This window comes from Lissotriton helveticus, chromosome 9 (genome assembly GCF_964261635.1).
Source record: "Lissotriton helveticus chromosome 9, aLisHel1.1, whole genome shotgun sequence".
Lineage (NCBI taxonomy): Eukaryota > Metazoa > Chordata > Amphibia > Caudata > Salamandridae > Lissotriton > Lissotriton helveticus.
The window spans coordinates 622,130,071-622,154,763 of NC_136070.1; the positions used below are offsets into that span (position 1 = coordinate 622,130,071).

The window sequence follows — 24,693 nt, forward strand, 5'->3', positions numbered from 1 at the left end:
GGGTATGCTCAGACGTGAGTCCCTTGCTCACTTTGCCACTGGATTCAAGCAAGCCGCGCTTTGGACGTCATATGCTGATAACACAAATTATCTTCTCCATTTCTATTATGTTCGATCGGAACTTCACCAGTCAGTCATCATTGCCCTGGTTACCTCACGGCTAGATTACTACAACATTCTGTACTGAGCATCAACAGTTCCTCCATTAACAAAACTGCAGGTAGTACAGATTGCGGCAGCTCGTCTCATTCTGTACACTTCCAAGCTGCACTCTGATATGGAGGGGATTTGCTTCCTACATTGGCTTCCTGACAGAAAACACATTGTTTTTCGGGCTTCGTGTCTGGTTTTTAAGGCCCTGCATCATAATTTAAAGTTGCTTTTTCAATGGTTCATTCTGGGAGGCAAAGGAGATCCTCTTCCTGAAAAAACATTTACAGCCAGATTCATGAAACAAAAATCGGCTCGCAAAGGGCCAGATTCGCAGAATCTGGCCCTTTGGGAGCACTTTTTTTGCATTTGGGATTCATCATCCCAAATGCAAAAATCGCAAAAATTGAAATCGCTAAATTGCGAGGAATTGCATTTAAGGAATCTCTATTTGAGATTCCTTAAATGCAATTCCTGAACCATTTAAGAATTGCGAATTCACAATTTTTGGCCGCTATTTACCGCGAAGTCTGACTTCGTGGTAAATAGCGAAAACTTAGAAAAATGCACTTTAGTGCATTTTTCTAAGTTGTATGTTACACACACACATGTCCTTTGTACATGTGTGTGCGCAACACCTGTGTAAATCACCATTTCAGGGGTGCTACAGGGTGTCCTTTGGACACCCTGGCACCCTTGAAATCGCATCCTTATTTGCGATCCGCAAATTGCTAATCGCAAATAAGGAATGACTCCCCATTCATTCCTATGGGCCTTTAGGCCCATAGGAATGAATGGGGATGCCATTCCTTATTTGCGATTCGCAATTTGCGAATCGCAAATAAGGAGGCAGTAGAAATCGCTATAATTTGTGCGATTTCTACATGAATCCCGTTTTGCGAGTCCTTAAGAGCGATTCCTTAATAATCGCTATTAAGGACTCGTAAAACGGGACTTTGATGAATCTGGGGGATAATCCCCAGATTTCGTAAGACTAGATGGGGTGGGTGCTCTTTTTGGGTAGCAGCTGCCAAACTATGGAACGCCCTACCTATCTACATTTCAGATGAAGACTCTTTTATGGCCTTTAAAAAACATCTGAAAACTAGGCTCTTTACATCTTAGTATCCTTTTCCTGGCTTTCTCTTAGAGTGCTCCACAAGGTTTATCCTATCCTATCTTATTGAAGATTTGAAAAACAATAACAAGAGTATTAACACTTACAATAGAACAAAGATAGAAATATTATTGCATGTGATTAAAATGAAACTTATGTAAGAGAGAAAATGTTTATTGTTTTATATAAAAAGGAAGAAGGGATCAAAAGAGGGAAAGAACAAGGGAGCAAACAGGAAAGCATGGGAAAGAGAGAAGAGATGAGAGAAAGAGAGGAAGAAAGAAATATTTAATTAAGCTAATGAGGAATGTGAGGCCATATTAGCAGTAAAAGGAAACCAACATAAATCCAATTTGATCTTCTGGTGTAACGCTAATGAAGGAACATTATGTATTTTATATTCATCATGAATAAAGTTCCACCATGTTGATAAGGATCATATAGAAGGATCTTTCCAACTAGTAAGTATAACTGTGAAAGCAAGTGCAATGAAACTGTCAAACAGCAGTGGTTTGGAAGATAGGTGTTCAAAAACAAGCAATAAAGATCCTAAGAAACAGCTTGAAAAGTTAATGGTATATTACATTTGAAGATCATTAAACATTTACACCAAATTGATTTCCAAAATTTAAGAACTTGTGAACAGTAATATAATAAGTGAGGGAGTCAGTCAGTCAAGTACTTTTATTCGGCTCGAAGCCACACACAAAAAAAACCTAATTTTTGTCCAACAGGGCTCAAATCATCAGTTGTGGAGGCTTCAAGGCTAAGGCCTTTAGTCTTCCCTGTGGGGTACCACAGGGCTCATCTCTGAGTCCATCCATTTTCATTCTCTATGTGGCCCCTCCAGCAGTGCATTCTTTTGGCTTTTAAGTGCTGCCATATGCTGATAACGCAAATTATCTTCTCCATTTCTATTATGTTCGATCGGAACTTCACCAGTCAGTCATCATTGCCCTGGTTACCTCACGGCTAGATTACTACAACATTCTGTACTGAGCATCAACAGTTCCTTCCTTAACAAAACTGCAGGTAGTACAGATTGCGACAGCTCGTCTCATTCTGAACACTTCCAAGCTGCACTCTGATACGGAGGGGATTTGCTTCCTACATTGGCTTCCTGACAGAAAACACATTGTTTTTGGGGCTTTGTGTCTGGTTTTTAAGGCCCTGCATCATAAGGGCCCCTCCCATTTAAAGTTGCTTTTTCAATGGTTCATTCTGGGGGACAATGGAGATCCTCTTCCTGAAAAAACCTTTACAGCCAGATTCATGAAACAAAAACAGATACATAACAGATACATAACACAGATACATACTATCCAGTAAACAATACGAAACCGCAGAGTTAAAATGCATATGATTCAAGAAACAGAAGGCAATTTCATGTCACATAAACAAACATACTTGGAATAAGCACAATAGACCAAATGACTCAAGCCAGAAATTCAAAATAAAAAGGGCTCAAAGCTTGCGCAAATTCTGGCGGTCCATAAACCAAGATCAAATAAAAAAAATAACAGCATAGCAAATATACTGCGAATCAATGTGCTGTAAGAATTGAAAATTTAACATGTGTGATCTGAGACCAGATAGATGCGATAGTGGGCATAAAAACTGCTGTCCAGGATATGTATAAAAAAATGCAAATATAGCATAAAGTGAGAGAGCGATTGCTTGGAAGGGTATCGCAGGGACAACAAGGTAAAGTAGAGAATCTGGTACCCCAGTGAGGGAAAGCTACCAGAAAGTACAGGGTGCTTAATCTAAAACGGGTCAAACTAAATCTATATTCAGGGTTCACTCTCGACAATAAATATGACTCCATTCCTTGTCTAGGTTCTATTTCCCGATAATGACCAACTGTTTTCATAGATAAACTATTAGAGAATCTAGCTTGGTTTCTGTGTTTGTAAAAAGAGATTACACCAGGTTCTGTGAGTTGTTATCAATTTCATTAGGTGAAAGAAACTAAGGTGCACATTACGATGGAGGATTTTCCGCATCCTCCGGGCTGGCGGTGGGCCCGGAGGATGCGGAAAATCCTCTGCGGACCCACCAAAGACCCACCGCCACATTAGGATGGCTGGTGGGTCCTGGTTTCTGTCCGCCGCTTTTCCGCCGCAGTTGGCTTACAACCGCGGCGGAAAAGGCCTAATATGGTGGCGGTGTCTCTCAGACACCGCCAGACATATTAGGATGGTTGTGCAAACATGCTTTTCCGCGGCGGATTCTCCGCCGAGGAAAAGCATGTGGATCTTCTCCTCGGGGGCCCGTAGTGGGCCCCCTGGGTGAAGAGGGGGTGGGAGGTGCACATTGCGTGCACGAAGCGTCAGGCACCGCGCGGTGCCTGCCGCTTTGAGCATGCAAATGCACTGCTTTCATTTTTTACATTGCGGCGGGTGCTGCTTCAAGCAGCACCCCCCGCAGTGTAAAAAACTACAGGATGTGACCGCCAGGGTGGCGGTCACCTCCTAATTGCCATGGAGGGACCGCCGCTGCCCATGCGGACGGTCCCTCTTACGCAGGGTCCGCCATCATAATAGGGCCCTAATTTTGTAAACCAAGGCCGGTGAGAGCTCTCTTAACATAAACTGACCAACAGGACGGAATCCATGTGGCCTAGCTTATTTCAATCTTCAAGAAGTGATCATAAGAATTTGGGGTAGGAGGAATGCCAGAACTTGAGCGAGAGTAGACGGCGCGCAACCTTAACTATGCCATCCAAACAATGTAGCCTTAGTTCCTGATGGCCATTATGACAAGCAGTACTCTTGGGAGATGTCAGGAGCCTGTTTAAAAAAACATACTCTCTATGGTTTGGAGACTCCCTGGGGAGACGTAGCCCCAGACACCAGCCCCATATGTACCCAAGGTTAAGCATTTACTTTTGTACACCACAATTAACTCCTTTATTGGTTTATGGCCCAGTCTCCTTGAACATTTAAAATTGCTTAGACGGCCCCAGCAATTTTGCAAGCTCTTTGGCTCAAGAGCTTGTCCTATCTCAAATTATCCTCCAGCATAATCCCAAGATAGTTAGAATTCTGCACCTTGATGATTGGCATGTCACTAATAATATTTTTATGTATGCAAATTTGGTTTTGGACCACAGATCGTTATACATGACTTTTGGTGATTCATTTTTAAGATTTATTCCCCCATAATTTATTTCAGTCAATGAGCAACTGCATTACAAATGCCATACAAGCAATTAAAACCACATCATCTGCGTAAAGTAAAACGGGGACTGGGTGTCTCCCAACCATAGGGAAAGCCTTACCTCTGGTTACCAACTCTGATTTGAGGGAGTTTATATAACCAAAGAAATCAAAAACGTGTTGAATTGCAACCTTGTTTAACACCACTAATAGAATTAAAAGGGGAGGTGTATTTGCCATTTAAACCAAACTGAACCTGTGCAGTCGTTACCTAGTGCAAGCACTTCAAAAGGTCAATCAAGGTATAATCAATACTTGCCTTTCCCTTTGTATCCCATGACGTGGACATGCCAACTAAGTCAAACCCGATGGAGAGGTCCGTATATCCCAAATGAAGGCCACCACCCCTGGTTTGAGCATATTTCCCTGATAACAGGAGCAAGTTTAAGTATGCTCAACTGTACCAACCCTGGGCAAAAACCATATAGCACTTCTGAGAAAAAAAAATTCCACTGCCCTTTCTTCCAATCTTTGGAGACCTACCCTCCCTACGATCTTTACAGAAAAGTCCAAAAGGGAGTTGGATCGTTAAAAAGTTTGTTGGCTTTTGTCCCCCCTTTAAAATATTGGAATAGTGGTGACTCCTTCTAAGAATGTGGGCAATCACGTCTTATCGCAGCACGTAAAACAGTTGTTAACATGGGTGCCCAAAATGTAGGATTCTGTTTGAAAACATCTATGGAAACCCCATCTGGCCCTGGCGCCTTCTCAGCTTGGGTCTTTAAGATAGCTCTTTTTCCTGCATACACTTCTAGAGAGTTACGTAGAGCAAATATATTATCAAGAATGGGACTCTATATCAGTTGCAGCTTGCAATATATGGTGCCAAACCCACGCCCCTGCAGGAATATGGCATTGTATTCTGGGCTGTTTCGTGTCTGAGAAGAAAGATCGAATTAGAACTTCCCAAAAAGCCTTAGAGTCCCTGAGTTAAGGGCAGCTTGAAAATCATCCCAGCCTGCCTCCTTATCTCTAGTTTTCTCTTAACTATGGTGGGCTCATAAATGAGCCTTGCTTTTCTGAAGTCCTCAATATTATGAGGTGACCTGCTGGTTACCACTTTTAAGGCGGCCATACAGGCGGTGTTGAACCATTTATATGAGGGGAGATCCATTGTCTTTTCTTGGTGCCTAACATTCTAGCTGCCAACTTACAAAAAACATCAAAGCTTTTTAGGACATAACATGTCGTTGCCTCCTCGGAAAAACAACATATGACTTCAACTTGTTTTATGGTAGTTAACTTTCCAAAAATTTGGCATGATCTACACTTTCCCATTTTATATGAATGCCTTTGTTTTTGGTGGGCTGTAAATCGAGAGAGAAATTAGACTCTGATTTGGCCAGGGGACATTTTATGGATACAGCGAAAGGGTTGTGATCACTGATACTGGAGGAGAGAATATATGATTCCCGAATAAACAGGGCTATATGCTGTGACAACAGAATAAAACCTATTGTAGGACCTTTACCTTTACCTATAAAGGTTATCAGATTGAATTCAGAAATAAAAAGTAAACTTTGTTTGATAATAATTTTACCCAACACAGCCCCAAATGGAGTATATGTAAAGTGTGTTAAATGTTCCCCTTGCTAGTCAGTACCCCACAGATACGATCTCCACTAAGGGGACAACTCAGGATGTTAAAGTCACCCATCCTAATAATAGCCTCCCTATCTGGATGGTTCTCAAGACATCTATTATAAAATGATCCAAGTCAGCAATTAGGCTAATGGGATGATTTGTAAAATAATAAAAATTAAAATAACAGGATAGCCAAAAAGTCAGAAAATAACAATCACAATTTGACAGCAGGGGTACGCAGCAGCGCATCAACTTGTAAATTGCTAATTCTTATAAAGATAGGAATCCCTAAACCCCCAATCAATCTGCCTGATGTGGTGGGTGTAGATGCTACATAAAAGGATTACAACCGTTAACATGAAAAACTTCAAGAGCCCAGGTCTTTTGGAAACATATAATATCATAATTATTGATCAGTCGCAACTAATCCTCATTCTCCAACTTCTTGCTGGCCCCCTCTATATTCCATGACAGGAATCGAAGATAGCCAAGCCTCACGACACCATCTTGGGCAATAATTATATTTGAAGCTTCTTCTCAAGTAATCTCCGTATCAGCAACAGAGTGGTGATGATAGGGAAGAAAATGTAGGGAAATCCGAAGGCACAACCAGTCATTCGACATCCAACATACTAGAAAGTGCTGCATATTGGTTTTTATGAACAAAAGGGGAGATAGGCTGAGTGACAAGGTTGGAATCTAATCTGGGCATTTTGTGGGCGATAGCTGGTACGGAAGGCAGTCGGTATAAAACACTCACCCGAGCTATTCACTAAATGTTCCAATCAATGCAATAATAGGCTCACCAACCATGGATTTCTGAAATTCACCACTAATCAATCGCTGCTTGAGGTTTTAGGAGAGTAACCAAGCCAGCCCACCCTCGTAGCCATAAGGATTTCATCTGCTAAATCGAATGACCCTCATGAATTTAACTTGCGCCAGTGGCCAATTTTGATTTTTGAGCTATGCCAATCTTTGTGCACATCCATACTCACAAGCAGGGACACCTTCTAATATGCAATATATGGCGTACACTGAGGGGGTCGGTGCAAATGATCCACACACTCTCGGGTCATAACCGTATTACCCTTTAAACTGGCAGACAGGAATTTGGATAGAACGAGGTTCTTGGGCAGGTTTCAAAGACTTTAAATGTAGAGACATGTGAGGAGCAAGCTGAAGCAATAGCTGCTCAGTGGGAATAAAATAAGGATTAACATTCACACAAAAGGACGAGCCATTAGCGTGTGTAGCTTGATTGAACTGAGGCGGAGGAGGGAGTTGACGAGCGTCATGGCATGGGTCAGTGAGACTCTAAACTCTGTCCCCAAGGGTCTTGATCTGTGTGGAAACATCAGGTAGGAGATCCTTCACCAGAGTCTCAAGATGGTCAAAAAAAGGTTTACACACATCATATAGTTCCGCCCTAATGTCAGGCTTAATCAAGTTAACCCTTTTCTACGCTAAAACATCGGGCTTCAAGCTTGGCCTTATGGTGGCATCAATGACCTTCTGGTATTTTCATCGCGCCTTGCTCTTAGATGGCCCGGACTACTGTACTTTATGTTGGGGGCTACTTTGGTTGGTAATAGAAGAATTAAGAAAGGCCTCATGGATGATGTATGGGTTAGGAATTTCAACAGGTGCTGTAGGTATAGGTGACTGGTGATTTAGGGTTAAGACTAATTTGCTCACTTAGGACTTAGTAGTAACTCTCGCCTGTGAAGAAACAAGATGTCCTGAGGAGTCTTTTGTTACAATCATTTTCTTAATGGCATCTATGCGACTCTACTAGCTCAAGGTCAGTAGAAATAGCTCCGGTAGCTGAGGATAGTTAAGAAGTAATTAGAGGGGTGGTGCAGTTCCCCTTTACTCCCTGTTTCTTTAGTTTGGGGAGTGGCTTTTTCCTCATGGTTAGACTGAATAAATAGTGATCCAGCGCCCCTATAGAAAATATGTCATAGCAACGCTACCCAACTCCACAATACTCACCATTAATCATAAAACACTCACAAGGCCCATAAACTAACGTGACATATGTTGAGCAACTGAATCATGTGACCTAATTAATAAAACCTATTCACAAATTATATATACATTTATATACAACTGCAGTATAATGTTTTCACCATGGTTTTTGTAAAGCTTTGCATTTAATTAAGTCACTTAGGCAAATGGATCTGCTGATGGTAACAAAACTTTGAAATAACAAGACCAGCTTGTCTTTTCAAAAATCTTATTTATTAACTATTTATTCAAGGAAAGTGCATTTTATTAGAATCTTTTTATTTTAAGCAGCATTATTTGAAGAATAGCAAAATAACCAACAGTTTAAAGCAAAATCAATTAGCATAATTTAATGTAGAATAAACAGTTTTCCATCACCTAACCCCTAACTTCCCTGTCTAAAACTCACTTCACCTAAAGGAATAAAAATAAAAGTCATTAACCCTATTGATCCTTACGTGCTCCAATGAGTCCGTCAGCACGTCATGCCTAATAGGAATCAGGATAAGTAGAGCCCCCTCCCTCCCATGGGGACAGTTTTTATACCTTTTCTGACTAACTAAAGTATCTTTATCGCACATTTTTTCTGTCAATCCAAACTTTTGATTGGCTGAGCCATGTCAGTCCACAGTTAGGTCATTGCTCTCCTGACCAAGTCCGGGGCCTCATCATAGCCCTTATTGTTCTTAGTTTCACCATTTTGCTTCCTCAGAAAGATACTTTTTCTCCGGAGAGAATCTTTCACTTCCTAATCTTGGCAAGCCATACAGCATCCTGTCCTTGGCTATGACTCCAAGAACACATTCGACTTGACCACAATTGTTTCTGCATTAATCATTGTTTATTCAGCAAAAAAGCTTCTTTCATCTGCGCATGAGTGAAGACTTCACTCTGGTCAAGTTTCATGAACTGTGGCACTGCCAGCCATTTATTTTAGGCCCATTTGTAAAACTAATGCATAAACAAACACAAAACATCAATTAATGAAAGAAATAGAATTCGTTCTGTTACCCACCTACCTTTGCTAATTATTAACCCATTAATAAATGTTACCTAGCAGAAGCAAATAAAGCAACAAACAGATTTGTGCAACATAAAGACGAAAAGACAAAACATAAGCACACAAAAATAAGCACATGCCATTAATTAAACACCCGCATTTATTTCTGACAAAACAATAGACAAAATTAGTTTATTATTTTTCACAAACAAGCATTTGCAACATAGAGCACATATATCAGCATATATATTAGTTCCCGCGTGTCATGATCTGCAATTTAATCTAGGTTGGTTAGTAATATTCACTTCATTCACGTTATTTTTTTTTTTTTAAACAGTTTTTATTGGCTTTTTAGCAGTGCAACAATACATACATAGGTTAGTGTATCCATCCTAATGTATATACAAAAAAACGTCATTCGTAACTGGGATCATTACTTTACATTGTTTCTCGCTCTATAGTAGACAACAGTATATAGGTATTCTCATGCTATACGAGGGCCATCAAATGTCAGCACCACTATGCGGCAACCTTTTATGTAGTACGTATCTGTAAGTAGTTCGTCAATAAAGAGTTACACCAGCAATACAGTCGCATTCCATTTTGTTCGGGTCTCCTCCCCCCCAGTGACTCAACATCAATATATTAGACAACGTAGTTTGTATTCCACCCTATGGACTTGTTTCAGGGTCAGACAATTCTTGCGGGGGTTCACATATAGTACCTCGGTATTCATTCCATTTCCCCCATATTTTGGACCATTTTTTGGGGCATCCTCTGTGTACATATACCGCCCTTTCTGCCACCATCGCTGCATCCATATCATTCCCCCATTGTGTTCTTGAAGGTATTAGGTTGGATCCCCATTTTCTAGCAATATTCCGTTTTGCCAGAGCCATGCCTAGTGTAGCCCATGTCTGTATCCCTCTATTAAGGTCTGTGGGCGACCAAATATTTAAGATGCAGCACCTAGGTTCTGGATGCAGTTCTATCCCACTTGCTTCAGAGATCTCCGACATGATCTGTGCCCAATATGTTTGTATTTTAGGACAATCCCACAGTGTGTGGTAGTACGTTCCCTGGAGTCCACAACCTCTTAAGCAGTCAGGCTCTGGAATGTGTCCCAGTTTGCGTAAAAGGGTGCGTGGGTAGTATACTCTATGTAGTATCTTCAGTTGTATAAGTTTTAACCGAGATGGGATTGAGGCGTCTCTCGCCGAAGCCAGTGCATATAGCCAGTATTCATCATCTATATCCCTTAGTTCTGCCTCCCATTTGCTTCGAAGTACTACCGTGGGGTCTTGAAGGTTGTTTAATAGTTTACGGTATGTGAGGGAAATTGCTTTCTTTTGGAGATGTTCGGTCAGGAGCCTATCTTCCAAGGGGGAGGAGTCGGCCAGTGTGGTACCTAATGGGATGGCCCCCTGTAACGCATGCCTGATTTGTGTATAGCGGTATAGCTCAGTATCTGCCATCCCGTATTTTTCTTTTAAGGCTTCAAATGTGATGATTGCTCCCCAGCTCCACATATCCCCTATTTTGGAAATACCGATTAGATTCCACTGCCTAAAACCTTTAGTGTTAGCCAAGGTACCAAGGCTCCATGTGTCCCAAAGCGGGGTGGCAAGTGTGAGTACCCCCTCCCACCCTAGGGCTCTCTGAGCTGTGTGCCATATCCTGACAGTATGGGCCGTCGGGCCCGTGAGCGTATGCCTTCGTTTGTTGGTGTATAGGACTTTCATCAGTTTGTCTGCGGGGAGGACAGTTCTGTCCAGGCTGTAGGCTGGATCATGTTGTGGAGTGTGTAACCACTGATTGATGACCGTTAGCTGAGCGGCCCAGTAGTATAGTTTAACACTTGGTAGTGCGATCCCTCCGTCATACCAGCTGCGGATAAGTTTGGCATGTGCTATACGAGCCGGTTTTCCGTCCCATAACAATGAGGAGATTTCTGCGTCTATTGCTTTGAAATATGTGGGCGGGATAAGAAATGGGGTATTTTGTAGTGCGTAGAGAAATCGTGGAAGTGAAAGCATTTTAAAGAGTGCTGCCCTTCCCAACAGTGTCAGTGGGAGGGAGCGCCAATGTTTCACATCCGCTTTGAGCCTCTGTAGGGGTTTTGACAAATTTTCTTCCATAAAAATTGAGTCTTTTGGAGTGACATAGATGCCGAGGTATCGAAACCCCCTGGTCACTGTCTGTAACGTGCATGTGGGGGGCAGTGTGGGCATTTGACCGTGCAGTAGGTATAGGAGCGACTTTGTCCAGTTAATCGTGTAGCCTGATACTTCTCTATATTTCTCAAGGATGGCTAGTAGGGTGAACAGGGATGTAGTTGGGGACATTAAATAAATCAGCACGTCATCAGCGTAGAGGGATATACGGTCTTCCCAGTCCGGCTCCCATGCGATCCCACGGATCAGCGGTTCCGTGCGTATTTTCACCGCTAATGGTTCTAATATGAGCGCGAACAAGAGCGGGGACAGTGGGCACCCTTGTCTTGTACCGCGACCCAGCGTAATCGTACGTGAAGTGTGGCCATTGGCAACCACCTGAGCTAAGGGGGCTGTATAGAGCAATTTAATCCAATTACAAAATTTGGGGCCAAAACCCATCTTCCGGAGTACTGCAAAAAGAAAGGGTCACTCCACGAGGTCGAATGCCATAGTTGCGTCTAAGGACAGGATGGCCGCGTCTTCCCGCAGTAGTGGGATACGGTGAAGCACGCCATTAAGACGTCTCAGGTTGAGTGATGTATTCCTTCCGGGCATGAAGCCCGATTGGTCCGGGTGTATTAAGGTGGTGAGGTGTGGTTGTAGTAGTAGTGCCAATAGTTTCGCCAAAACTTTGTCTGTGTTCATTAGTGAGATCGGACGATATGAGGACGTGTGGTCAGGTGGTTTGCCAGGTTTGTGGATAGCGACAATAGTGGCTAATCGCTGATCCTCTGTCAAGATGCCCTGTGTAAGGCAGTCATTATACATGAGGAGCATGTTAGGGAGGAGTTGTCGGGCCATCTTTTTATATAGTTCTACCGGTAGGCCGTTTGGCCCCATTGCTTTGCCTGTGTGTAGGGCTGTTAGTGCCCTCCCCAATTCCTCTACCGTTAGGTCATCTTCTAAGGCTTGGGCGTCCTCCTGGGATAGAGTGACAAGTGGTATGTCTAGTAGGAATCTTGTACTATCGTCTTCCGTCACCCCGCTACGGGCAGTGTATACCTGTTCGTAATACGAGGCTAGTTCTTCAACTATGCTTTGGGGGGAGGTAGTGCGTGTACCATCAGCGAGTGTGAGCTAGGCTATCCACCTGTCCGCTCTGTCTTTCCTTTCAAGACAGGTGAGCATTTTCCCGGTTTTATCTCCAAGCTCATAGATTCTGTGTAGGGTGTCAGTGTGTCTAAGTTTGGCCATCTCTTCTGCATATGCCCTGTATTCGCGCGAGGTTAGGGTGAGTGTTTGCGCGGTGGCGTCTGTGGGATCTGTGGTGTGGGCTAGTTCCGCCGCGAGGACGGCCGCTTCCAACTCTTCAATGGTCTCCCTTTGGGTCCTTTTATGTCTCGTAATAGTGGAGATGGCTTGTCCTCTAATGACCGTTTTATATGCTTCCCACAGGATTGACGGCGATTCAACTGATGATAAGTTTTCTTCAAAGTAGTGTGTGGTGGCAGTGTTTAATGCTTTAGCAATGTTGTGATTTTTCAGATATCCCGGGTAAATTGGGTAGATTCTTTTTCGCCTCGTGGGCTGTGTGGTGTAGTCCAGTTGTACTGGGGAGTGGTCTGATATCCCTCTCGGTAGATGTTCTATGGAGAGTACCATTTCAGGGGGTATTGCTAGTGTCAGTATATAATCTATTCGGGAGATACTGGTGTGTGCTCCCGAGAGAAATGTGTAGTAGTGGTCAGTTGGGTGTTTCATCCTCCACATGTCTACCAGCCCCATTGCATCTTGAAATTCTTTAAAGAGTTGGCACGGCCTAGACTGTTCTCGGGAAGGCTGGCGGTCTATTGCTGCGTTAAGTACTGCATTAAAATCAACCCCAATGATTAGGTTCCCCTCCGGGAGTTCTAGAAGTAGTTTCCCCAGATCCTGAAATGTTCCTTGATGTAGTGATGGAGGGACATATACCGATAGAATATTGTAGTCCCGCCCTTCCCATTGACAAGTAACTGCCGCAAAGCGCCCCTGGTCGTCCGCCCAGGTGTGTTTGATTATCAATGGTGCATTCCTATTGACGAGGATTCCGACTCCTCGGGAGCCGGAGGAAAACTTAGCATGTGCGACCATTTTGAAGCCCCAGCGGTTCAGTGCCCGACTAGTTGTACCCGTCAGGTGTGTTTCTTGTAGGAGGACTATCGTGGGTGCCTTCCGTTTTAGGTATTGTAGGACCAGCCCTCGTTTAATTTTATGTCCCAGTCCGTTCACATTCCAGGAGATAACTGTCAGCGAGGGGGAGGTCAATTTATGTGATTGGGAATTAGGATCCAGTAAATCGGTATCTCCCATAGTGTCTAGTGAGCAGGTGTGTCCGTAATAGTACGGAGTATGTCTGTGTCAAGGTCGATGGCAAGCCGATGCCCGGGGAGGGAATCTGGGTGCCTGGCCATCGTTCCATGAGGTGGGTGAGACGTCTGGAGCAAGCGGTGAGTGTATGTCGCAAGCTGGCCTCGGTCGAGCCAGTGTGTCTAAATGAGCGCAGTAAAACCATAGTAAGTTTGGCATGTATACATGCGTGAGCTATCCAAGCCTTGAACATAGAACAAGAACATAACAAATACATCATGTACAAACCCCTTTCCCCCCTCCCTGCCTCCCAGCCCGGTGGATAAAGAACCTTCCACCTCCCCAACTGAGCAGAGTGCTTAAAGTCCCACCTTTTGAGCATTGTTCGTGGGGGTGAGACTTCTGTGATCTGTTTCGAGTCCCCCTCTCCGAAAATGTCATGCAATGTATTTTTAGATCAGAGTTTCTTACCTGCATGACGTCTCTCAACTGTGCTTCAAATCTTACCATGTCCGACAATTACGATTACGACCAATCAGTTCCTGAGCCGTTGGCAGTCCCTTGGTTTGTCGGTGAGCGTTTTGGGAGTATGAAGTCAAGTAACCTGCAGTCACTGTGTGAAGTGGTGAGCACATTGCAGTGTTTGCTGTGGGTCGATCCCTGTCTACTCGGTTTCGTTGGTCATCTGTGGGCTCCTGTTGCCATTATTCCGCCTGGGGTCGCGATTCTTGGGTCCTCTAGCCGGTCTCCAGCCCTCGAGCCAATCCTGGGCGTCTCGCGGCGATTAAAAAAAACAGGTTTTCCCTTCCGATTCGACGCGGAGTTTTGCAGGGAAGGTCATTGAGTATTTGAGTTCACGGGCCCGTAGTTCTTTTTTCACATCTGTGAAGCCCCTCCTTTGTTGGGCCACTGCTGCTGTGTAATCTGGATAGAAGTTAATTTCTGAATTGTCAATTTTGAGCGGCGGGCGCGTTCGAGCTGCTTGTAAGATGGCGTCCCGGTCCCTGAAGTTAAAGATGCGTGCCAAAATGGGGCGGGGTGGAGCTCCCGGTTTGGCCTTTCCTCCGGGTACTCGGTTTGCCCGTTCTACCGAGAAATAGTTGGACAGTCCCCTGGGTTTGAGCTGGTTTTGTATTAGGTCCTCTATGTATAGGTCCAGGGCCGGGCCGCCCTCCGTCTCTGGCACACCTATCAGGCGGACGTTATTGCGCCGAGAGTGTCCTTCTTGATCATCAAGTTTGGCCCTCATTGCGGTATTGTCCTTCTCCAGTTGTAGTACCCTACGTTGTAGGTCTGATGTGTCCCCTACTAATCCTGTAGTGGTCTTCTCCACCTCCCCGAGCCGGTCAGACATCTTTGCTAAGTCAGCCCTTATCAGGGACACGTCCGTAGATATGGTGCCCATTGAGGATTGCATCACTTTTAGGGTTGCCATCACGTCCTGTAGGGTGACCTTATCAGTGTCATTTGAGGCTCCAAGTGGCTGGGGTGACGTTCGCTGTGTGTCCCCTCTTGGATTGTCCGGCGGGTCTTTCTTGTAGGCGAATTTGTCGAGCTTCAGTGTCAGTTGGCCCCGTGTCCCCCTGCCACTCATTTCGTATCTTAGAGGATATGCCTCGCCGAGCAAGTTTAGGATGTGCCCTTAATTGGGTCCGTGACTCGGTGGGGCAGTGGGTCCTGTGTGAGCAGAGCAGGGCGGTCGCGCCCTGCAGACGAATGGCTGAGCGCCGCCGGTTGTAGGAGCTGTCATGAATTACGCAGTCCGAGCTAGGTTCTCTACCGCCGTATGAATCAGTGCGGGAGACTTAGATCTGTACAGGGCACTGTCAGCACTCCGGTTGGACCTTGGGTTGGCTGGGCCGGATGATTGGTGCGTGTCTTTGCGCCTCGTATCCCTGTGGCGTGCCCTGTCACTATTATCCGGTGCGCTGTGGCGGCCTGTGAGCCCGTGGTCCGGTTGGGGATCTGCGCGGATGAAAGGAGACGCTCGGGTGCAGGGACCGGCAGCGGTCGTACGAGGCCCCTCTCTGCAGGTCCGCGATCGCCGGCGCTCCTCCCTCTCTACTGGCGCGTTGCCGTTGCAGGGGCCGTTCTGGGGCAGCCGGATGTCGCACCGGGATTACGGAGATTTCGGCTACTGTGGGGGAATATATCTTCGGGGCTCGCCCGCACGCAGCACACGCCCACCCACGCTGTAGTGAACTTGCCTGGCAGGGCCCGCTCCTCATTTTAGTCCCCGGCTTCAGGCGCGAAGAGAGGCCGCAGGGCACACCTCGATGTATCTTCTCGAGTCTGTCGTACCGGAGCCAGGGTCGGCTCGTTGCGCACCGGAGGAGGAGCTCTAACAGGTAGCATGGAGTAGGAATTGCAATATTGCGGATATGTGAGCGGATTTGTGGCGAGAGGGCTCTTCAGTCACTGAGCTCCGTTATTCTGCGGCCATCTTAGCTGGTTGCTAGCCACGCCCCCCATTCACGTTAATTTAATTATTTATTATGGAAGTTTAACTTTGCGAGCTGAAATAAATTTATTTCCAAATCTCACTCCATCAATAGCAACCATATAGCCTACCTGAGCTCGGAACTGTCTTGGGAGTCTTTATAATCTATTGCGCCTCCAGGCACAAGGAAGGCTGGATCCTGCAGTCCCTGCTATGCTTCCCCCAGAGTTATTGCGGCATGAAAGTATCCGGCACTGCAGGAGTGCAGGAGCACTTATCATTGCCAGGGCAGCATGCTGGAGGAAGTGGATGTCAGCGCATCCAGGCACAAGGAAGGCTGGATCCTGCAGTCCCGCTATGCAGCCTCCAGAGTTAATGTGGCATGAAAGTATAATAAGTGAGTCAAGTAACTGTTACATGTGGAGCATGACCAATACAATGAAGAAGCGAACGTTTCTAATTTAGAAATTAATTCTGGGGTAATGACAGCTCTATTGAAAACAAAAAAAAGAGATTACGTAATATGAGCAGCTTTGTAGGTATTAAGTATTTTAAGTCAGATTGTATGCCAAAATTGTGCAGAAAACGAGATAGAAAGATCAGCTTTCCATTATATTTCAAGGGAGTTTTTAATTTGAACAGGAGATGGTGATATTTATTTTGTATATATTCTCACTGCATTAGGAATAGAATCAAATGATACCCAAAGGTGTCAAAGGCAGAGGTGCAATCAAATGAGTAAGGAATTTGTGTATGAGAAAAAAGCAATGGAGCCAGAAAAGATTAATTTGTATTAATTAAAAAAGGACTAGGTAAGTGATATTTGATTTTCACTTGGGGAAAAGGTATAACAGAATTATACTTCACCAATTGGTGAATGCCCTTTTCCTTCCAGTGTTTAAAGTAAAAAGATGTATTATTAAATTTGAGAAACTTACTATACCAAATTGAGGAGGATAAAAACATTGCTAAGAATTAAGATCAGTCGAAAAAAGTGTATGCAACAAATGATGGGAGTATTGTGAAGAAGGATTTTTGGAAATAAAATATCTTTGAATGAGAAATCATGCAATATGGATCATTCAAATGTAATCATTCGTGGAATAGGTGAGTCTTGAAAGTCATTATTAGTACATTAAATTGCCTAATCGAAAAAGCAGAGTGAGAAAGCTTAAAATCTGGGAATCAAAGTCCCCCTTTATTTTTCGGGTGGTTAAGTATAGAAATGGCATTAAGTGGATGTTTATTGTTCCATAGGAATTTTGTTCAAATGGAGTTGCTTTATGAAAAGTAATATTTAGGGATCTTGAAGGGTAACGTAGAGATTGTATAAAGAACATGTGGTACAATCATCATTTTAATAGCATCAAGTCTACCCTACCATTACAAATATAAAGGAAATCAAGAGGAGAGTAATGTTTGTAATTTTGATTTTAGAGTATTAGAATTATGGCTGAGTGTGTTGGAGATACCAGGAGAAAACCAGACACCAAGGTATTTAATTTTAGAGGTACACCATGTAAAATTAGTATTGGCAAACATACATTGATAACAAAGGGAATTCAATGGTAACACGCCAGAAAAATTAAGTTTATATCCAGAAATATTAGAATATGGAACAATTCCTATTAGAAAAGGATCCAGGGAGATCAGGAGATTAATCATGGAAATGAAAACATCATCAACATAGGCAAATAATTTAATCTCTGAGGAATTGTTTGTAAATCCGTAGATAAGTGTATTACAACAACTATATTCAAGGAATTACTATAAACAGAGGACAAAAAGTAAAGGGGAAAGGAGGCAACCTTGTCGAGTACCTATTTGTAAAGTCAAATAAGGGCCCTTTACCTGTCAAGCAGGGCAGTGCAGCACCTCAAGGTGACTTGCTGCGCTGCTCTGCCTGACTTTTTCACAAATAGGCCCCTTAGATTTTAACTAAGTAGATAAAAGGAGGATGGTTTTGTTGACCTTAGTGATGACATTGATGACTTAGCATTGTAGCAAAATGTAATAAGTAGAATTAAAGACAAAGCGCCTCTTCAAATATGACTGCCCTTTCTCCCCCCTGTGCCAGACCATGGAAGTACAGTGACATTTTATTGTTGCCCTTTCAGAGTGCCCTCTTAGGGTATAAAGCTTTGTAGCAAATTTAAGTGAATATCCGACTTCAACATATGTTATTTGACTACATGTTTTTCAAAATTGTCTCTGAGGAAGAATCCCTCCTAATGTCCCTTTCAGACAACTTGCTTGCTCCTCTCCCTCACCACTATCCAATTTGGGCATTGCACATGCATTCAGTAGGCAATGCCATTTGATAAAGTAGGTGAACCAGTAGTATAAAAGCTCAGTGACGTCCTAAGAAAGGTTTGGGACACCTGCTCTTATTTGTGTGTGTGTTTTTTTTATAATTAAGCACTACATCAGAGTAGTACATTTTGAGAGAAAATCAAACTTTGTTATTCACAGAATAATGTTTTCCAAACAGAAAAAGTTCATCAGGAGATCGACCGTGTTATTGGACAAAGTCGCCCACCATGTATGGAGGACCGAAGCAAGATGCCATACACCGAAGCAGTAATCCATGAGATCCAGCGCTTTATTGATATCATACCACTGAATATACCATATTCCGTGACACGTGACACTACATTTAGGGAATACTCCATTCCAAAGGTAAATATAAAATATATAAGAAGCATTGCAAACTTGTAGTATGAAAACTGGCCTTCTACAAAACTAAACAATGTGATAAAGGCATGTCGTATGCTCTGCCTTGTCTGATAATGGTGACAATATTGGTAGTGTCAATTTAATACCCACTATTCATAATAGACACTTATTCAATTACTTTTTGTCTGCTCTGGAGAGACTCGAGATTGATTTGTTAAGATGAATAAAATATCCAGTCGGTTTCCTTAAGTAGCAATTTGAGAAAATGTTTAAAATCATAGACTCACAGTCTCATTTAAAGGGGGACAGTATAGGGACATCTGTCAAATAATACAAATAACTGGGAAGCCAAATTCTGCCTTTCCCCAACTACTTTCAAGTTTAGATACTCCCTTGTAGTGGGTCTGATGTTGGGGGCAAACCCAACATAGAACACTTCAATTGAAGAGCAGCTCCTCCAATGCAAATTTCCCCAGATGTATTTTCAGTTCTGCGATGCACAGCAAACCATAGTGATCCTAGTCTCAAAAATCCTTGAAATGCCTCCTTGTACTGGAAGGTTTCTGCTAGTCCTGGGCAGAGTTTGCGGAGTTCCGCTATGCAGAACTCTGCAAAGTGACAAAAAACTCTGCAGTTTTACGCGGGATTGCGCAAGCGGCGGAGAGCGATTGGTCACGCTGTTCGCATTGATTTTCAGCATTGGGTGTTTGTCCTGTGCTGTAATAGCAAGAATGGCACCATGTGCAGTGCAAGAGGGCTCTACTTCTTTCTCAACATAAACAAAAAAGTTTCTCAAAGTGAGCAGTCGTGCCCTTCCACGACCGTCCACGTTAAGAAATCTGACCATCCACGTTGAGAAATCTCACCGGGAGGTGTTTTTTTCACACGCACTCGCCAACTTGATGTTGGCAAGCGAGCGAGCGAGGAAAAAACTCTGTTCCTTTTTGGAAATCTGCATGCTCAGCAGAGTGCAGAAAACTCTGCAAATGGAGCAGAGATCACCACCCACGCCTAGTTTCTGTCAGTGCATGGTAGACCTTTCAAGGACTTTCCAACCCGGGACTCCCATGCTGTTAGTGTCCAGAAGAAGGACTCTCACGTAGGGATGTATCTTCAGTAAACACATATGAGATGACTGGTCCACTGTGCCCGTGTGGGATACGAGACCTGTTACCATGGATCATTTTGCCCAGAAGCGGCTCTTGCCATGTAAGTTAGGATCATTTTGAGAACCACTGCTACTTAGGGCAGTACATGAAACACACAAAGGTGATGGTAAGCTGCTTGTAATAGAATGGCAATAGCTCCAGGTAGCATCCCAGCACATCGTTCTTTTGCTCACCAGGACATCTCAACACAAGCAACCCAGACTTATTGCAAGCAGCCTCAAATCATCGTTTGTGTGTGTTAGGTATTGCCGTAAGTGGCAAAGGCATGCCCAGATATGTGTTCCATGCTCACTGTGTCACCAAAACCAAGCTGTACCTGGCTGATGAGTCCATGACTAGTGTGAAATTTGTTCTGGGTTGCTTGCGTTCCAATTCAGGGATGACCTGGCTTTGAATTTTGGGTTTGACACTTCCAATGAGGAGGACAGTCCAGAATGATTTGCATATGGCTGTTTCTACGAGGTGGCATGATGAGCAAAACAATGATATGTTGGAGTGCTACCCTGAGCTATTGCCAGTGGTTAGACTTATTGCAAGCAGCCTACCATCACCTTTTGTGTGTTTTATGTAGTGCCCTTAGTGACATGGGTATGCCCAGATGTGGGTCCCATGTTTACTGTGTCACTGGAACCAAGCTGTACCCGACTGGTGAGTCCATAACTATGGCTAAACCGGTCCTGGGTTGCTTGCGTTCCAGTTCAGGAAGGACCTGGCTTAGCTGTTCGGGCTGGACTGTTCCCATTCAGTTAGGAGCAGGGACAAGACTGAGGTGGCATTTTTAGCAAAATAATGATGGGTTAGAGTGCCACCCATAGCTATTGCCCGGATTAGACTTATTGCAAGCAGCCTCCCATCACCTTTTGTGTATTTCATATACAGCACTAAGTGGCATGGGTATACGAAGACATAGATCCCACGCTCAATATGTCAATGGAACCAAGCTGTACCCGGCTGATGAACCCATAACTAGGGCAAAACCGGTCCTGGGTTGCTTGTGTTTGGGTTCAGGGAGGACCTGGCTAGGCAGTTTGGGCTGGACTTTTCCCATGAGGAGCATGGACAAGATTGATTTCCATATGGGTAGTCCTAACTAAGGTGGCATGATGAAAAAAAGCATGATGGACTGGAGTTCTACCCCAGAGCTATTGCTAGTGGTTAGAATTATTACTAGAGTGCCCCATCACCTTTCGTGTATTTCATGTACTGCTCTAAGTGGCATAGGTATGCCTAGACATGGGTCCCATGCTCTGGCTGATAAGCCTATAACTAGGGTGAAACCGGTCCTGGGTTGCTTGTTTTCCAGTTCAGCAAAGTCCTGGCTAGGCAGTTTGGGCTGGGCAGATCCCATGAGAAGCAGGGTCAAAGCTGATTTGCATATGGCTGGGTCCAGACTGGTACCATGGTGAACAATGGAATGATGGGCTGGAATGCTATTCTAAGCTATTGCCAGTGGTGGTTAGACTTATTAGAAGCAGTCTCCTCTCTCATGTTGTGTGTTTTATGTACTGCTGTAAGTGACATGGGAATGTCCATTTGTGGGTCCCATGCTCACTGTGTCACTGGAATCTAGCTGTACCTAGCTGATGACCCAATAACTATGGAGAAACCGGTCCTGTGTCGCTTGTATTCTGGTTCAGGAAGGACCTGGCATGGCAGTTCAGGCTGAACTGTTCCCATGAGTAGCCCGGTTAATGCTAATCTACATATGGCTGAATCCAATCTGAGGTGTCATGGTGAGCAAAAGAATGATGGGTTGAAGTGCTACACTGAACTATTGAATTGGTTAGACTTATTGCACGCAGACTCCCATCATCTTTTATGCGTTTAAAATTCCATGACTCACATAGCCTCCCATGCATCCATGTGGGCTTACCTTAATTTCAGGATCAATCTGGTGGTCTCGGCTGATGGTACCTCAGGTAGCTGCCTGGTATGGCATTGCCTTAGGACCAGCGCTGTGTGTGGATAGTGGGTGAGAGAGGAGAAATCAGTATTGTGCAAAACATGGTATCACTCTACCATCTAGTACTTGGTCTGCTTGACAACCAAAAGTCCTTCATTGAGGATAAATCATGCATCACTTGCTGCCAGAAAACATATTTTCTCAATTGCATTTATATACTTTCATGACCATTGTTACAATTACTCTTACAATGTTCTGCATGCTTTTTTATCACCAAGTCATGCTTTTAATTAAAGAATGTATTCTTTCTACTTTCAAGACATATGTGCTAAAAAATGTCACAATGTAAATGGAACAATGTCCTTAGTAAAAATGTCTGCTCTGCTGTGTAATTCACTTTACATATGTTCATACAGGGTATGGATGTAATCACAGTGCTATCCTCGGTGCTCCATGACCAAAAGAAGTTTGGAAACCCAGAATGTTTTGATCCCAGGCGTTTCTTGGATGACCATGGACACGTGAAGAAGAATGATGCACTCATGCCGTTTTCTACAGGTATTCAAATTTATCTTCAACAGTACGCACAGCTAAAGAACTTCTAGAGAGTATTGGATGCAGAAGTCAATATTCAAGACAGAAAGTGCTTAAATAGAGGATTTCTAGTTTGACTGGTGGAAATTCTATGTGTCACTATGGGAAATATTCTAGACTCTTCAAAAGTGTAATGGGGATGTCTACCGTATTTAGGCCCATATTTATCAAGGTTTTGCATCACCCTTGCACCACAAGAGATTTACAGAGCCATGCAAGGCCACCTTACATGGCCCTGTGTGGCTTGATGAATCTAGAGTAACGTGCAGCAGTGCAAATCGCTGCTTTGTGTTCCTCTTCTGCAGGGGGGGCATGCCATGGATGGAGCATGGGTGTTCCACCCATGTATTCTGACACATTTCCAGATTTACCAACACAGGCAGACCTGGGAATGCATCAGAATTGTACACCTCCCTACCAGAGTCACAAAGAGGAAGAATATCTTTATTTCTCCTCATTCTTTCCTACTTCTAAGTGCACTGTACTATGTGGCACACATATAATGAGGAGAATGACTCTAAGGATTTTTTTTGTGCAGGAAGGTGTCCCGTCCTGCCCAAAAACAATCCTGCCTACAATGCAGGCATATTATCAAGAAAGGGCGATACATTATCGGCGCTTTTATCGGCAGGAAACTGCCGCTAAAGCGGCGATAATGGGCTTGATAATATGCCCTTGTGAATTCCCATAGAAGCCCAGGTTAACACCATAACCCGGCCTTTTATGGAAATTCACAAGGGCATATTATCAAGCCCATTATTGCTGCTTTAGCTGCAGTTTCCTGCTGATAAAAGCAGCAATAATGTATCGCCCTTTCTTGATAATATGGCCCCATATTCCACAATTCCACTTTCAACTGCCTAATGCATTACTTACAGCTACTGGTATGAGAACCCACCCACAAGGCAGGACATACCCTGCACCGGATCCTAGACAAGCCTTCCCTTGTCATAACATCCTACAAGGTCTTACCTTGGACACAACTTTAAGCTATATTTTTGAGTATAAAGAACACCAAGCAAATGGTAGTTAAATGTCCCCTCGATTGCCCACCTCACCCAAATATCCTTGAGAGAATCTCTGACAGGAAGAATTATTCTCAAGGCAGAGTATGTTACGTGAATTTGTACTGCGCACAGCTGCCCCAGCTAAGGGGCATCCTGGCGCATGGCAAGGTAACACGCAACAGCCACAGAAAACACAACAGCTAAAGAAAAAGAACCAAGTTAAAATAAGAAGGTTTTAATAGCTTTACGGAAGGAGAAAAGATCCTCCAACAGCCGAATCTCCACCGGGAGGGAGTTCCACAGTTCGGCTGCTTTGACCCGGAAGGAACGACCACCAACACGGCACAACTTATATCGAGGGATGATAGTAAGAGCTTGGCCCAAAGATCTCAAAGGCCGAGTGGGGACGTACCAGGACAGGAGGTCCGTAAGAATTTGAGGAGCCGTACCCTTTAGAATCTTAATGGCCAGGCACAGTACCTTGAATTGAATTCTGGCCCTAACTGGCAGCCAGTGTAATGCTTTCAAAGTACTGGAAACGGGGCAGGATCTAGGAAGACCAACGATTGCTCTAGCGGCAGCATTCTGCGCACGTTGGAGGCGGGTGACTTCAGCCAGGTTAGCGCCCACCAGGAGAGAGATGGTATAATCCAGGCGCGATATAACAGTCGCCTGTATTACCAACTGCCGGGTGCGGGGGTCGAAGAACTTCAGGACTGGTCGCAGAGCCCGGAGGATTCCAAAACAACAGGCGGCCGTTTTCTTCATGTGCCCCACAAAACTGAGAGTGGGATCCATCCACACTCCCAGGTTTTTTAATTCCGTCACCGGAAGAGGGGCCGCCCCAAGCTCCGAAGGCCACCACCTGTACCCCCAGAGATCCGCCCTTCTACCGACAATAATGATCTCGGTCTTCTTCGCGTTGAGCTGGAGACAGTTGGCCTTCATCCAGCTTGCCACAGCCCTAAGTCCACTCTGAAACCTGGGAGCATCTTGGTCCGCATCCCCGCTGATCGTAACCGCTAGCTGGGTGTCATCGGCATATGACACCATGGTCATGCCCCACGGCCTGACCACCTCAGCCAGCGGTCTCACGTATAGATTGAACAACGTGGGACTCAGCGAGGATCTCTGCGGCACTTCCTGTTTCAGAGGATGGAACTTGGACTGGAACGGTGGCACCGCAACGCTGAAGAAGCGACCATCGAGGAAGGACCGGAACCACTGGAGGGCAGACCCGCCCACCCCAATCTCCTCCAGGCGATGCAGCAGGATGGAATGAGAGACAGTATCAAAGGCGGCGCTTAGATCTAATAATAC

The 24,693-nt window shown here is 44.3% G+C and overlaps 1 protein-coding gene across 1 annotated transcript in view; it reads left to right on the top strand.

The window, feature by feature from the left end:
- Positions 1-24,693, top strand: part of LOC144781697 (cytochrome P450 2C16-like) — a 428,936-nt gene that overhangs the window by 266,820 nt on the left and 137,423 nt on the right. Inside the window, exons 7-8 of the mRNA XM_078660674.1 lie at positions 18,516-18,703; positions 22,189-22,330. Coding sequence (XP_078516800.1) covers positions 18,516-18,703; positions 22,189-22,330 — 330 coding nt within the window. The remainder of the gene's footprint in view (positions 1-18,515; positions 18,704-22,188; positions 22,331-24,693) is intronic.